General features: G+C 35.7%; 1 protein-coding gene across 11 annotated transcripts in view; it reads left to right on the top strand.

Annotated features, from left to right (window-relative positions):
• The first annotated feature begins 92 nt into the window (after positions 1 to 92).
• Positions 93 to 14482, top strand: part of LOC112049601 (calcium-dependent secretion activator) — a 76832-nt gene continuing 62442 nt past the window's right edge. For 9 of the 11 annotated variants that reach the window (XM_052889180.1, XM_052889188.1, XM_052889186.1 and 6 more), the window contains exons 1-2: positions 94 to 250; positions 10371 to 10450. In XM_052889180.1, coding sequence (XP_052745140.1) covers positions 10381 to 10450 — 70 coding nt within the window. In that variant the 5' untranslated portion in view covers positions 94 to 250; positions 10371 to 10380. Of the gene's footprint in view, positions 251 to 10370; positions 10451 to 14482 lie in introns of all 11 variants that reach the window. The other 2 variants (XM_052889187.1, XM_052889184.1) reach the window with 1 other exon arrangement.

Genomic DNA, 14482 nt, shown 5'->3' with positions numbered 1-14482 from the left:
GGTTGTATATCCATGGTGCTCAGCCTTCATTCCTTATCATACGGCACTATCGACCCGCCATAGCGAAACGCATGCGCGGAATATATGCGGACAGTATGACGTTTGCCTGGAACCCAACAGGCAGTACCGCGGCCGCCTCGAACCTGTAAATAGAACTATAAATAATTCAAAAATCGAACACTTCCCAAACCACTTTTGAATTTGCTATGAAAGCAGGACGTGTTTGAATTTAGAATCGAACGTCAGAGAGGTGAGTTTAAAAAATAAGTTCAGTTCTGAAATTGTATATTGTTTTTTTTTTCTAACTAAGAAAGCCTAAGCCTATTAGGCTGTATGTAGTTATCTCTTGTTCTTATATAAGCTGGATAAATGGATATGACATCATAAGTGTGTATATTGCGTTGACTGCGAAGTAGATTTCGTAAACGTAAGCCTAATATAAGAGATGATTATTTTTATGTTATTCACTAATTATGTTTCTAAACTATTTGTTTTTAATGTACGTTTAGAAATTAAGCCTTTACCAAATATAGAACGAGCATAGATAAAACCTCATTAGATGGAGGTATTACGTCATGTGAAAATTCGAGTGGATATCTAAATACCTACGTACCAGTAGTTATTGATAGTATCTCAGACCAATTATTAATGGACCACTATCGCACACAAATTCACGAACAAAATTGTCTGTCGTTTTCTGAGGAAACGACCTTAGATATATATCTTATTTTAAACTACTCGTAGAAGTTTTTGTCCGTTTTTAAAACCATTCATATACGGTCGGTTACGTCCCTACAAAATTACCGCAAAAAGTGATCAGAGAAATTTTGTCTTTAACTCCATTATTTATTTATGTATACATAGTTTTTACACTTCCTGAACACACAACTCAACATTGTAGACGAAATTTTAGGTATTATTTGTATAAATAACGTTCGTTGTTGACCACAACTAACATTGAGATGTGGAAATTTCCTCTTTTGAGCGCCCCATTTTTCTGTATATCCTCTGGTGCGGTACGAAGTATTTGACCTCATACTAGAACTTTATGTGGTCCGGTACGAGGTCAATCGACCTCCTAACTCTTGAAGACGCTAGACGCACGAGGTCAATTGACCTCGAACCGCAGCGAATGTGTTAAATTGCATGGTTTCATTTAATTTGTCCTGTTAGTATGTTAAATCATGAAAACTAAATTCGTACCACTCGTTCTGATGTTTTAAAAGTGTTACGTAAGGTACGAATTTTGAATTTTGAATGAATAAAGACCCAAGTTTGGCATACCTACTCAAGTAATAAAAATTAAATTTTGCCAACACCAAACTTACAGGGGAAAAGCGATGACTGTGTGACGCACTATTTTCAGGGTTCCGTAATCCACAAGGAACCCTTATAGTTTTTATTATTAGATTTTTGTAATAAGTTCGCAAAAGGAAGAACCATACACTATACCACTCTTTTTTAACACTCTAAGGGTAGAATTTAAAAAAAAACTTTGAATCACATTATTTTTAATATTTTTCTAATCGAACACATGTAGTTTTTAAAAATATAATTTTAAAAATAAATTTCCTTTTAAGCTTTTCACTCCTATATTTTATTTTTGAAATATATCCTTCTTCGTAGTATTCGATAAACTTAAACCATGCCATGTTTAATTTGTCCGGTCAGCAAAAAAGGACAGACAGACAAAAAAATAAAAATAATCTGCTGTTATCGAATACTAGCAGTCACCACGCGGTTTTTCCTGCATAGTTCCCATTTCTGTGGGAATTAGGGGATAAGTTATAGCTTATGATCATCAGGGATAATGTAGAATTCTAACGGTGAATTATTTTTTTTTAAATGAGCCAGTCATGGTTTCACAACCTATTCAGTGCAAACAAACAAACATTCAAATATTTCCTCTTTGTAATATTAGTACTTAATTATACAGGGTGCTCAGGGAGCAGGGGCTGCAGGGAGTATTTACCATAACTTCAAGGTGTTGACAAATCCACTTACGGCCGTTTTCAATAACCTACCCAAGATTACGGATAGATAGCTATCCTAGATTATCAGTAACAATCAAACTATCTTTACATAGTCAAACTATCTGTCAGTAGGTTATTGAAAAGCAGATAAGAACAGAAAGATAGATTTTCTTAACTTTAGTAAGCGAAATGGAGGATATATAGATTAAAAACAGCCGTTATACGAGCCGAACTGCACACGTGATATTTTATAACTTTTTTTTATTCTTTACAAGTTAGCCCTTGACTACAATCTCACCTGATGGTAAGTGATGATGCAATCTAAGATGGAAGCGGGCTAACTTGTTACGAGGATAATGAAAATCCACACCCCTTTCGGTTTCTACACGGCATCATACCGGAACGCGAAATCGCTTAGCGGTACGTCTTTGCCGGTAGGGTGGTAACTAGCCACGGCGGAAGCCTCAAACCAGCCAGACCTGGACCAATTAATAAAATCTCAATCGGCCCAGCCGGGGATCGAACCCAGGACCTCCGTCTTGTAAATCCACCGCGCATACCACTGCGCCACGGAGGCCGTCAACACTAACAAGTAAAATTAAAATAATTCTGACTATGCATACCTTTAACTATCCTTGCATTTTAAAATACGTAAAACTTGGCTACGTTCATAATTATAAGGATGCGTATAAGAGACACATTTAAAGATCTATTTACAAAAGAAATATTATTTACTTCGAAAATATTAATTTTAAAACACATGTTCTTTGGACGAATTGAATTTTCGGTAAAGAATAAAACTTCAGAGTTATGGTAAATACTCCTGAGCACCCTGTATAATTTAGTACTAATATTACAAAGAGGAAATATTTGAATGTTTGTTTGTTTGCACCGAATAGGTTGTGAAACCATGACTGGCTCATTAAAAAAATTACACCACCCTGTACCTATAGATCAAGTGCCCTCCAATGAAAAAAATCAAAATATCTTCAATGGTTATAATTTTATTTACTGTAGACAGTTTTATTTTTACAACATTTTTCTAATAACATATAATTTATAGCTCGAACACAATAAAACAAAAATGGACTATGATTAATGAAATTAAAATAAATAAAACATACCAAATACATTAAATTTAAAAAGAACGGTAAAAGTGTTTTTCTACTAAAACTGTGGGCTTATAACAAAAGATGAGTTATCTACCCTTTAGAGAAACCAGAGCCAAGGTTGTCTATTTTTATCTCCAATCTCTTGTTATGTAATTTCGGGTTGAGGTAAGCACTAGGCGTCAACGAAACTCAGCATTCGAAATGAGTAATGCCTGACATTTTTTTCTTATTCTTTACAAGTTAGCCCTTGACTACAATCTCACCTGATGGTAAGTGATGATGCAATCTAAAATGAAAGTGGGCTTAAAAAAACGTTTTAAAGTTGAACCGACTTCAAAATCACAAACATAAACTAAAAAGCGAAAAATAACATTGTATTGTACTACCTTCTGATCACTTTGAAGGCGGTGCCAAGCCAAGTGACGTATTAAAGCCGTTTGTGAAAGAACTACGGGAAAAAACTGTCTTTGAATCCTAAAATTTTTTGATTTAATCGGCTTTAGTTATGCATCAATGTGTTGGCACCGCCTTCAAAGTGATCAGAAAGTAGCAATGTTTTTTTCGCTTTTTAATTTATGTTTGTGATTTGGAAGTCGGTTCCGTTATTTTCATTTTAATACAAAATTACTGAACCGATTTTCATGAAAATTAAATGGGACCAATTTGGAAGTATAATCTTTCAAACAAAAAAGAATTTTCAAAAGTGGTCAAGAAATTACGAAGTTTTATGGCCACGGTGGCGCAGTGGAATGCGCGGTGGTTTTACAAAACGGAGGTCCTGGGTTCGATCGATTCGAGGTTTTCTTAATTGGTCCAGGTCTGACTGGTGGGAGGCTTCGGCCGAGGCTAGTTACCACCCTACGGGCAAAGACGTGCCGCCAAGCTATTTAGCGTTCCGGTACGATGTCGTGTAGAAACCGAAGGGAGTGTGGATTTTCATCCTCCTCCTAACAAGTTAGCCCGCTTCCATCTTAGATTGATTGCATCATCACTTATCATCAGGTGAGATTGTAGTCAAGGGCTAACTTGTAAAGGATAAAAAAAAAATAAAATCAAAAAATCAAAATCAAAAATCATTTATTTCAAGTAGGCTCAGTTTACAAGCACTTTTGACACGTCAGTTGACTATTTGTAATGATTCTACCACCGGTTCGGAAGGCAGGTTCTGCTGAGAAGATACCGGCAAGAAACTCAACAGTTGCTCTTTTGAAAAAGTCATACAGTATTATAATTTACAATTAATAACAATTACTGTTTACATTTTTTATAGTTTTATTTCCTGTGTGAAGGTGGAAGCTGATCCAACGGTCTCCAAGCATCTTTATCATTAAGGAACTCATCAATGTTGTAGTACCCTCGACTAAGTAGATGTTTTTTAACACATTGCTTAAAGCTATGCATTGGCAGGTCCATCACAGTCTTGGGGATCTTATTATAGAAGACTACACCCAAACCTACAAAAGATTTTTTTACTCTTTGGAGACGATATGCAGAAATAACTAACTTATGCCCGTGTCTAGTAAGACGTGGGTTTAAATCTCCTTTTCGTTTGTACAAATTAATATTTTGTCTTACATATACTATACTGTTATATATATATTGACAGGCTACTGTTAGTATACCTATTTCTTTAAACTTTTGACGAAGGGACTCGCGTGATTTTAATTGATATATTGCTCGAATTGCTCTTTTTTGAAGAACAAATATAGATTGTATATCGGCAGCCTTGCCCCACAATAAAATACCGTAAGACATTACGCTGTGAAAGTACGCAAAATAAACAAGCCTAGCTGTATCAACATCAGTAAACTGTCTTATTTTTCTCACGGCAAATGCCGCTGAGCTAAGTTTACCAGACAGTTTTTCTATATGAGCACCCCACTGAAGTTTACAATCCAAGGTCACTCCCAGCAAAACTGTGGAACTCTCCATTTCCAGTGTTTCACCATCGATCATTATAGACTTATCTAATTTTTTAACATTTGGCAATGAAAACTCAATACATTTAGTTTTCTTGGCATTCAAAAGTAGATTATTTGCAGTGAACCAATGCGACACATGCGATATGGCACGGTTTACGTCGTCAGAGTTATCTTTATTAAAAAAAACAAACATAAAAAATTAACGGTTAATGATGTCTGCCAGCAGCTGACTATTCTTCCTGTACTAATGTTTTAAAGAGTTTGTTGTGTTGAAGAGGGTTATCTCTGGATCTACTGAACCAATTTTGAAAATTATATTAGAATTAGAACTAGAAAGCCAGTGCAAGTGTGAGTGTCATAGGCTATATTTTATCCCCGTATTCTCACGAGAGCGAGAACACGGATGAAACCGCTGGCAGTCCTCTAGTTATTAGTTATTAGTTATTATCTCTATTAGTCTTCTTTTTTTTTCATTCTCTAATTTTTCTTCTTAAGTTAATAATACGAGAGTGTATGTTCTTTATTTGTGATATTTAAGTTATCTTTTATTTACTGTTCTTCTTTATTTCATCATCAATCTCAACGCATATTCGGCTCACTGCTGAGCTACGAGTCTCCTCTCAGAATGAGAGAGGTTGTAAATAAACCTAATAAATAAATAAATACTTAGGATCTTATTGAAGTATTTACTGTCATACATCATCATCATCATCATCATATCAGCCGATGGACGTCCACTGCAGGACATAGGCCTTTTGTAGGGACTTCCAAACATCACGATACTGAGCCACCTGTATCCAGCGAATCCCTGCGACTCGCTTGATGTCGTCAGTCCACCTGGTGGGGGGCCGGCCAACACTGCGCTTACTAGTGCGGGGTCGCCATTCCAGCACTTTGGGACCCCAACGTCCATCGGCTCTTCGCACTATGTGCCCCGCCCATTGCCACTTCAGCTTCGCAACTCGTTGAGCTATGTCGGTGACTTTAGTTCTTCAGCGGATCTCCTCATTTCTGATTCGATCACGCACTGTCATACAATCATAAGTAAATTAAAGAGAATGCGATTATGTTTTAGTACGAGAGGCCGTCCTTCTACATTGTACTACTTTTAACTAGATGCCTTTTAACTAGATAAGTTAGTGCAATGTGGTAAAACATATAGTACTAGCAGACGCCGCGCGGTTTTACCCGCGTGGTTCACATTCCCGTAGAAAAGCGGGGATAATGTATAGCCTATAGCCTTTCTCAATAAATGGGCTATCTTACGCAGAAAGATTTTTTTCAATCGGACCAGTAGTTTATGAGATTAGCGCGTTCAATCAAACAAACAAACAAACTCTTCAGCTTTATAATATTAGTATAGATATCAAGGTTTGTCAACACACACATAAATATTTGTGTTTTGCAATTTCGTACGTACTATATTTTTTCATAGCTAAATCTGAATAATACTATACTTTTCTTAAGAAATGTTGACAACACTACACTTGACATACTTAACAATACGTCGCGAGCGTCCACTAGTTTGTACTATAATAAGAATTTTTGAACAAAACTTTCCTGGAATTCCCCACTTCTATGGGACTTCCCCATTAAGTTATTAATTTAATTACTCAACCCTCGTAGATGTTAGCAATAACAGTTTGCTGTTTCGTGGGGTTAAATTAGTTTTCCCCTGACCCAAAAAAGGGTTAATTTTGTTCCCTAATATATTACTGTCATAGAGAGATTGCTACAACCAGAGATGTGGTATCTCTGGTTGTAGCAATCTAATTTTACGAACCTCTATCTTCCGGAATCGAAGGCAGAGGTCATATCCACTAAGTTATGACGCATTTAATTTGCTCAATAAAAGTATGTTTCTTGAAAAAAATCGAATGTTTTTCCTCCATTTTTAATTGGTCCAGGTCTGGCTGGTGGGAGGCTTTTATCGTGGCTAGTTACCACCCTACCGGCAAAGACGTACCACCAAGCGATTTAGCGTTTCGGTACGATGTCGAGTAGACACTAAATAGTCCGCTTCCATCTTCCATCTTAGATTGCATCATAACTTACCGTCAGGAGAAATTTTAGTCAAGGGCTATCTTGTAAAGAATTCGTGATTATGACATCTTTTCCTTCAAATTCATTACTGCTACACTTAATAGCTTATAAATTAAGTATCCTTAAATTAAACATTTTTGTGTGTGGAGATTATATGCCTAGCAAAGCTCTCTGTCATGATTTTGATTAATTTTGGGTGGATGGATGAACTGATGTGTGATGAAAAGAACTTGTACAAATAATATACATCCACTTCATTGATGCAATACTACCTGCCCTGAAGACTCTCAATTTTCCATTTTGTACAATTTTTACTCATGATGACTTCCCAAGTCAAAAATCTTGGGCACGCCACTGCAGGCAACCTTTAGCGCGAAAAATAGAAATAATGTTTGGCGACAAAAGTATGAATGGTGGCTCTCAGATGAGCTGTGGCACTAAATGCTCTACTATTACTACAAGTAAAACACATATCCAGCTGCACCTGAGCGGACATCAAAACCTCACATGACATTTTATAAATGCCTAAACCACGGCACAGTACGAGCGAAGTCGTAGACAACAGGTAGGGTTAAAAGTCCCTTCAACACGCGAATCCCTCATATATTATTCATACAAAATGCATTCGACTGGGTCATTGCAATTGAAATTTGCTTTTCTATAGAACTGGTCCGCGTGACTTTGTACGGGTTAAATTATTTCTCGTTTTTTCTGATTTCCTTTTTTCAGAGTTCCGTGTTGACTACGGAACCCAAAAAAAAGGATTGTAGTTTCTTCATGTCCATCTGTCCGAGGTTTAGGCCAAAGAGTGATTGAATTGATTATGGAACACGGCTAAAGTTTGGATCGTGGCGCGCTTAAGAACCCGCTCATGACTAAGGACCCCGTATGGGTTCGAAACTAGTCGGGCATACTCCGACGTTGTATATGCGAATTTTAGCCTGTTTTTATAATCAATTAAAGAGTGGTTAGGCATTAGGATTGTTAACTGCTTCGTTAGTCCAGCGGTTAGCTTGTGGTTTCGGATGTCGAGGTGCCGGGTTCGCATCCTGAGTCGGGGTATGAGATACTGAGTTTTTCTTTCTTCTAAAAATTTTATGTCTGTTATTAGGGGTTATCTCTGGATCTATTAAACCGATTTTGAAAATTCATTTACCACTAGAAAGTCACGTTATTTGTGAGCGTCTAGGCTATATTATATCCCAATATTCTCACGGGAACGGCAACCACGATGTTGAAACCGCGCTGAGTCGGTTACACATAAATGTAAAGGTTTGTGTGAATGTATGTTTGCTACTCAACAAGGTTACTTACAACTTACTTAACAAGGTTTAATAATTTTGACAGTATATATTACGACTATTATTTTATTTTATCTGTCACAGTAGTTTTGAGTTACATTTGTCATAATCATTGAATCTTAAAATGTTAAATTATATAAGCTATTACATATGTTTTCTTTTTTATTTGTTTGCTTTTAAATTAGGATTATACATAGTCTATTTAAATTTTTCATACACCAAATTATTATGGTAGAGAGTATCAGGGTCTTATTATATTTAAGTAATCTTTGTAAACCTGCTTTCTGATGAATAAATAAATTATTATTATTATTATTATTATTATTACTCTTTCACGCTAAAATTATAAAACGGATTTTCACCCTCAATAAGTAGGGCGCATGCTACATGCATAATGTATGAGATATGCATACGTTATGCAATACGTTGACTGCCTATAATTATGCTTTTGTAGAGATTTCTTTTTTTTTAAATGGCGGACGATTTTGCTCACTAATATTTTTATAGTACATCCAGTCCCTTTAGTTATACTATAAAAAAAATTGTGAGATTGTAGAGGGTCTCTGGATATAATGTCTCCACCATTACTGGATAGAACAGTTTAAAAATCCTAAAAACTTCATGATTTAAACGGCTTAAGTTAATCATTACTGTGTTGGCACTGCCTTCAAAGTGATCAGAAGGTAGCACATTCATGAAAATTAAATGGGACCAATCTGGAAGTATACTCTTTTAAACAAAAAAATAATTTTCAAAATTCGTTAAGAAAAAATTCTGTTATGAGGTAACAAACATGTATATCTAATATCTATATCTATCTATCTTCTATGATCTATCTATCTTCTATATCTATACTTATAACAAAGCTGGTCGAATTCTACACATTTATTCGCAATTTGATTTTACTAATATCATTTGTACCAACAAACGTTACCGTGGCATAGAGTACTACTAGCGCCATCTAGAATCTATACTTATAATACGAATTCTGTACATTTTGTACATTCTGTACATGGAAGACATTTTGAAAATTTTTGTTTGAGGGCATTATATAATCGATACTAAAGCTAAAAATATTTTTTTTCGATTTTTTTTCTGTCTGTCCATGTTTGTTTTGTTATTCGGGCATCACGCTGAAACTACTGAATGAATTCAAATGAAACTTGGCGGGTTTAAGACCATAACACGGAAAAGGATACTTTTTATTGCGAAAATAAAATAAGAAGGGGGTGAAATAGGGGTTGAAAGTTTGTATGGAAAGTTCTTCATTTTTGGAGTTACAGTTTTAAAAATTTGTTAATAAATCATAAAAAATATACAAAATATAATGGGATTAAATTTTTTTAAATTCAAACTCTAAAGTGGTGAAATAGGGCTTGAAAGTTTCCATTGATTTCCACGCGGACGAAGTCGCGGGTGTCCTCTGTTTAAAAATAAAATAAGTTGAATTGAGATTCCTCTTTTTTTTTGAAGTCGGTTATAAATGGTTTTACTCTTATAATACTTTGTGGGTATGAGTATAATACGCCTGCCTTTACAGAGGTCACATTAATAATCACGACTTTGTATCGCAAAAGGACTCACTCGTTCCTAACTTCACTTGAAACTTAAAAGCTTGGCATGAAGTAGCCTCTGCGTTTTATAATTGCCTTTGTAAAATAAAATATTCGAGACTAGCGGACGCCCGCGACGTCGTTCGCGTGGAATTTTGTTTTTTACAAATCCCTCGGGAACCATGGATTTTTCCGGATTTATAAATGAATTTTTGATTTTTGAAAAAAAAAAAACAATTTGTAATACAAATAGTTAACTGTCAAAAGTGCTTGTATACTGAGCCTACTTGAAATAAATGAATTTTTGATTTTTTTTTCATCAGTTTTCGCAAATCTCGGGAAACCGTGGATTTTTTCGGGACAAAAAGTAGTCTAAGTGGTAATCCAGAGTAAAGATTCTCTCCCACTGTTCTTTTCTGCACATTACTTTTATAAAATAAGTCGGCTCACATTTTTTTTGTTACAGAGACAGCAACATGATCGACCCGAGCTCATCCGAAGAAGACAGTGATGAAGAACACAAGAAACAAACGTCTAAACTACCAGGTATGACACTCCCATGATATGCGGGCGACGGGGGGAAAGAATGTGTGTGCGGTCGCCATTCCATCACCTTGGGACCCCAACTTCCATCGGCTCTTCGAACTATGTGGCCTGCCCATTGCCACTTTAGCCTTGCGACTCGTTGAGCTATGTCATTCCTGATCTCCTCATTCCTGATTCCTGAATAATTATAATTAACTTGTTCTTAATTTTAATTAAATTAAAAAATTTGATTCACAATCTTAAAACAAATAGATATCTAGAATATATTTTGAACATCATTTAACAATCATCATCATCATCATTATCAACCCATATTTGGGCTCACTGCTGAGCTTGAGTCTCCTCTCAGAATGAGAGGGGTTAAGCCAATAGTCCACCACGCTAGCCCAATGCGGATTGGCAGACTTCACACACGCAGAGAATTAAGAAAATTCTCTGGTATGCAGGTTTCCTCACGATGGTTTTCCTTTACCGTTTGAGACACGTGATATTTAATTTCTTAAAATGCTCATAACTGAATAGTTGGAAAACCCGGACCAGATACGAACCTACAGCCTCCAGAATCGGAGGTAGATTTAACAATACATAACTTAAAATAAATAAGTTATGTAATGATATGATTTTTCTACCTCAATTTCTATTTTGTTTGTTGGTAAACAGTCGAGTATGGCTTTAATATAGTAATAGTATAGGGTATATAATAGTATATATACACGGTGTTCCGTAGATAATGCATAAAACGCAAATGAAATCTATACTTATAATAAATCTGTAGAGAGGTCAATTCTGTACATAAAATATATTTCCAAAATAACTATCAGTGGGTGATTAGTGATCGATACTGATGCCAAAAATGCAATCAGTAAAATTTTTGTCTGTCTGTCTGTCTGTCTGTCTGTCTGTCTGTCTGTCTGTCTGTATGTTCTTTATAGAAACAAAAACTACTGGACGGAATTTAACGAAACTTGGTATAATTATTCTACATACTCCTGGGCAGGTTATAGTATACTTTTCATTACGCTACGATCAAAAGGAGCAGAGCAGTGAAGAGAAATGTTGAGAAAACAGAAGACGGCAGGCAGAAGTTACTCCATTTTTTAAGCTTCCGTCGCGTGTACAGCCTTAATGGTTAAAGCTACATAGATATACATAGCTTAGCAGTTCGGAGCTTTCTAATTATATTTGTCTACTCTTAAGTTTAAAACACTCATCACTCATCCCTAAAAAAAGTTAACATTATTACCTATTTAATAAAAAAAGAATCATGAAAATCGGTAAAGAAACACCAAAGTTATACATGAAATACGCTAAGCCATCGCGCGTGTAATTCATGCTTTAAGGATTATTTTTGTAACGGTTGCCGCGCTCGACGCGACTCGCGGTGGGAGCCTTAATGAGTAGGGTAGGAGTAGGGTAGGGTAGGGTAGGGATAGGGTAGGGTAGTGTAGGGTAGGGTAGGATAGGGGTAGTTGAAAGTTTACGACGAATTTCACGCGGATGATGTCGCGGGCGTCCGCTAGTATATAATAAAATACACCACCTAATTATCTAAAATAGTTGTATAATATTACTTTGAATAGTTTCTAAAAATCCCTAGGGTGACCACTTGACCAGGTTATATTTTTTTTTCGGATTTTTCAAATTTTCTATTTTGTTTTTTTAATGCTGCAGCTGATGGAATTAAGATTTTGAAGATCTGATTTTTGTTAAACATTACGGATTAAATTACATATTCACTGTAATACAAATTTTGTAAATAGCATTTTCGATCCAAGATGACGTCATTTCGGTGGGAAATCCATGTCACATGATCGCAAAAACAAAAAATCGCTATCATTTGTTGTAGTGACTGTGATTTTTGAAGCATACACCGAGTTACATAATGACCCTGCAGAGCTAAACCCGGAGGAACTTTTTTTTTTTTTTTATTCTTTACAAGTTATCCCTTGACTACAATCTCACCTGATGGTAAGTGATGATGCAGTCTAAGATGGAAGCGGGCTAACTTGTTAGGGGGAGGATGAAAATCCACACCCCTTTTCGGTTTCTAGACGACATCGTACCGTAACGCTAAATCGCTTGGCGGTACGTCTTTGTCGATAGGGTGGTAACTAGCCACGGCCGAAGCCTCCCAACAGCCAGACCTGGACCAATTAAGAAAATCCCAGCCGGGGATCGAACCCAGGACCTTCGTCTAGTAAATCCATCGCGCATACCACTGCGCCACGGAGGTCGTCAAAAACAGACGTACATGGCGAAAGTATATTCCTTGTTGACTACGGAACCCTCGAAAGAAATTCTTCTATTGTTGAAGAAAAAATGTCTAGTACTTTGTGCACACATACGATATAGATACATGACATATCTATGAGACGTCAGACAAAAGCCTATTGTTCACAGCCACCTATGATCGCGTGGGCTTCGTATCAGAGAGATAAAGCTGGGAATTATCAGATAGACATTGCCTTTCAAGAGAATTTTTAATTAAAATACACATAGAGAATGATCCAAAATGAGTCTTTTGGGGATGATGACTAGGTTTGAATGTATTAATTTTTATGATACATTCGGGTAAATAAGATCAATGTTAAGTAATTTATACATAAAAAGCAAAGATTGTCTAGATATTTGCTAAACAAAAGGTTATAAAATTTTAAAATCTATTAAAAATCTTTTATAGTAATTAGATGAAAATTCATACAGTTTTAGCTCCCTTACATTAAATATGACATTTTTTAATATATGAACTACTAGCTGATGCCGCGCAGTTTCACCCGCGTGGTTCCCGTTCCCGTGGGAATACCGGGATAATATATAGCCTATAGCCTTCCTCGATAAATGGACTATCTAACACTAAAAGAATTTTTCAAATCGGACCAGTAGTTCCTGAGATTAGCGCGTTCAAACAAACAAACAAACAAACAAACAAACAAACAAACAAACAAACAAACAAACAAACAAACAAACAAACAAACAAACAAACAAACAAACAAACAAACAAACAAACAAACAAACAAACAAACAAACAAACAAACAAACAAACAAACAAACAAACAAACAAACAAACAAACAAACAAACAAACAAACAAACAAACAAACAAACAAACAAACAAACAAACAAACAAACAAACAAACAAACAAACAAACAAACAAACAAACAAACAAACAAACAAACAAACAAACAAACAAACAAACAAACAAACAAACAAACAAACAAACAAACTCTTCAGCTTTATAATATTAGTATAGATAAAAATAAACAAAGATATTAGTAATTTTGTTTAAACGTCCATACAAATCTAACGATCATTATGTACCCACGACGTCATTAATTCGTACCATTTTGTATGGGGTGTTTCTCAGGGTTCCGCGACAGCGCCGCAAATCTGACCCTTTAAATCCCTGTAGCTTATTATTAATGGTCGCAGATATCCTGTTACTTTTACAAAATTGCTTTACTATTAGCACACTCCTAGTTTATATATATACAATTTAAAAAACTGTCATCATCCCTATTACTGAATACGCCTGTGTTTTTGATGTCGGTTGTATTCTTTACATCCCGGACAAATCAATGGTCCATACAAAAACTGAATTTCACGGACGAAGTCACCGGCATCCGCTAGTATATACATAACTATCTACCCAACGATATTTTATACTAGAGACATGGCACTGGCGCATCAAAACTGAGGCGGACAAAATGTGCATAATTGTCTTAATTTCATTTAGTAGCTTATTAAACCATGAAAGTTATTTCCACATATAAAACCTAAATATTGTCTACAATGTCGATTTGTGTGTTCAGGAAGTATAAAACTACAAGCTGACGCCGCGCGGTTTCACTCGCGTGGTTCCCGTTCCCGTAGGAATACGGAGAAAATATATGGCCTATAGCCTTCATCGATAAATGGGCTATATAACACTGAAAGAATTTTGAAATCGGACCAGTAGTTCTTGAGATTAGCACGTTCAACCAAACAATTTCTTCAGCTTTATAATATTAGTATTATACATAAATATATATTGAAA

The sequence above is a fragment of the Bicyclus anynana genome, chromosome 25 (genome assembly GCF_947172395.1).
Source record: "Bicyclus anynana chromosome 25, ilBicAnyn1.1, whole genome shotgun sequence".
Lineage (NCBI taxonomy): Eukaryota > Metazoa > Arthropoda > Insecta > Lepidoptera > Nymphalidae > Bicyclus > Bicyclus anynana.
The sequence above is the reverse complement of the archived record's forward strand: the minus strand, read 5'-3'. Positions and strand labels throughout refer to the sequence as shown.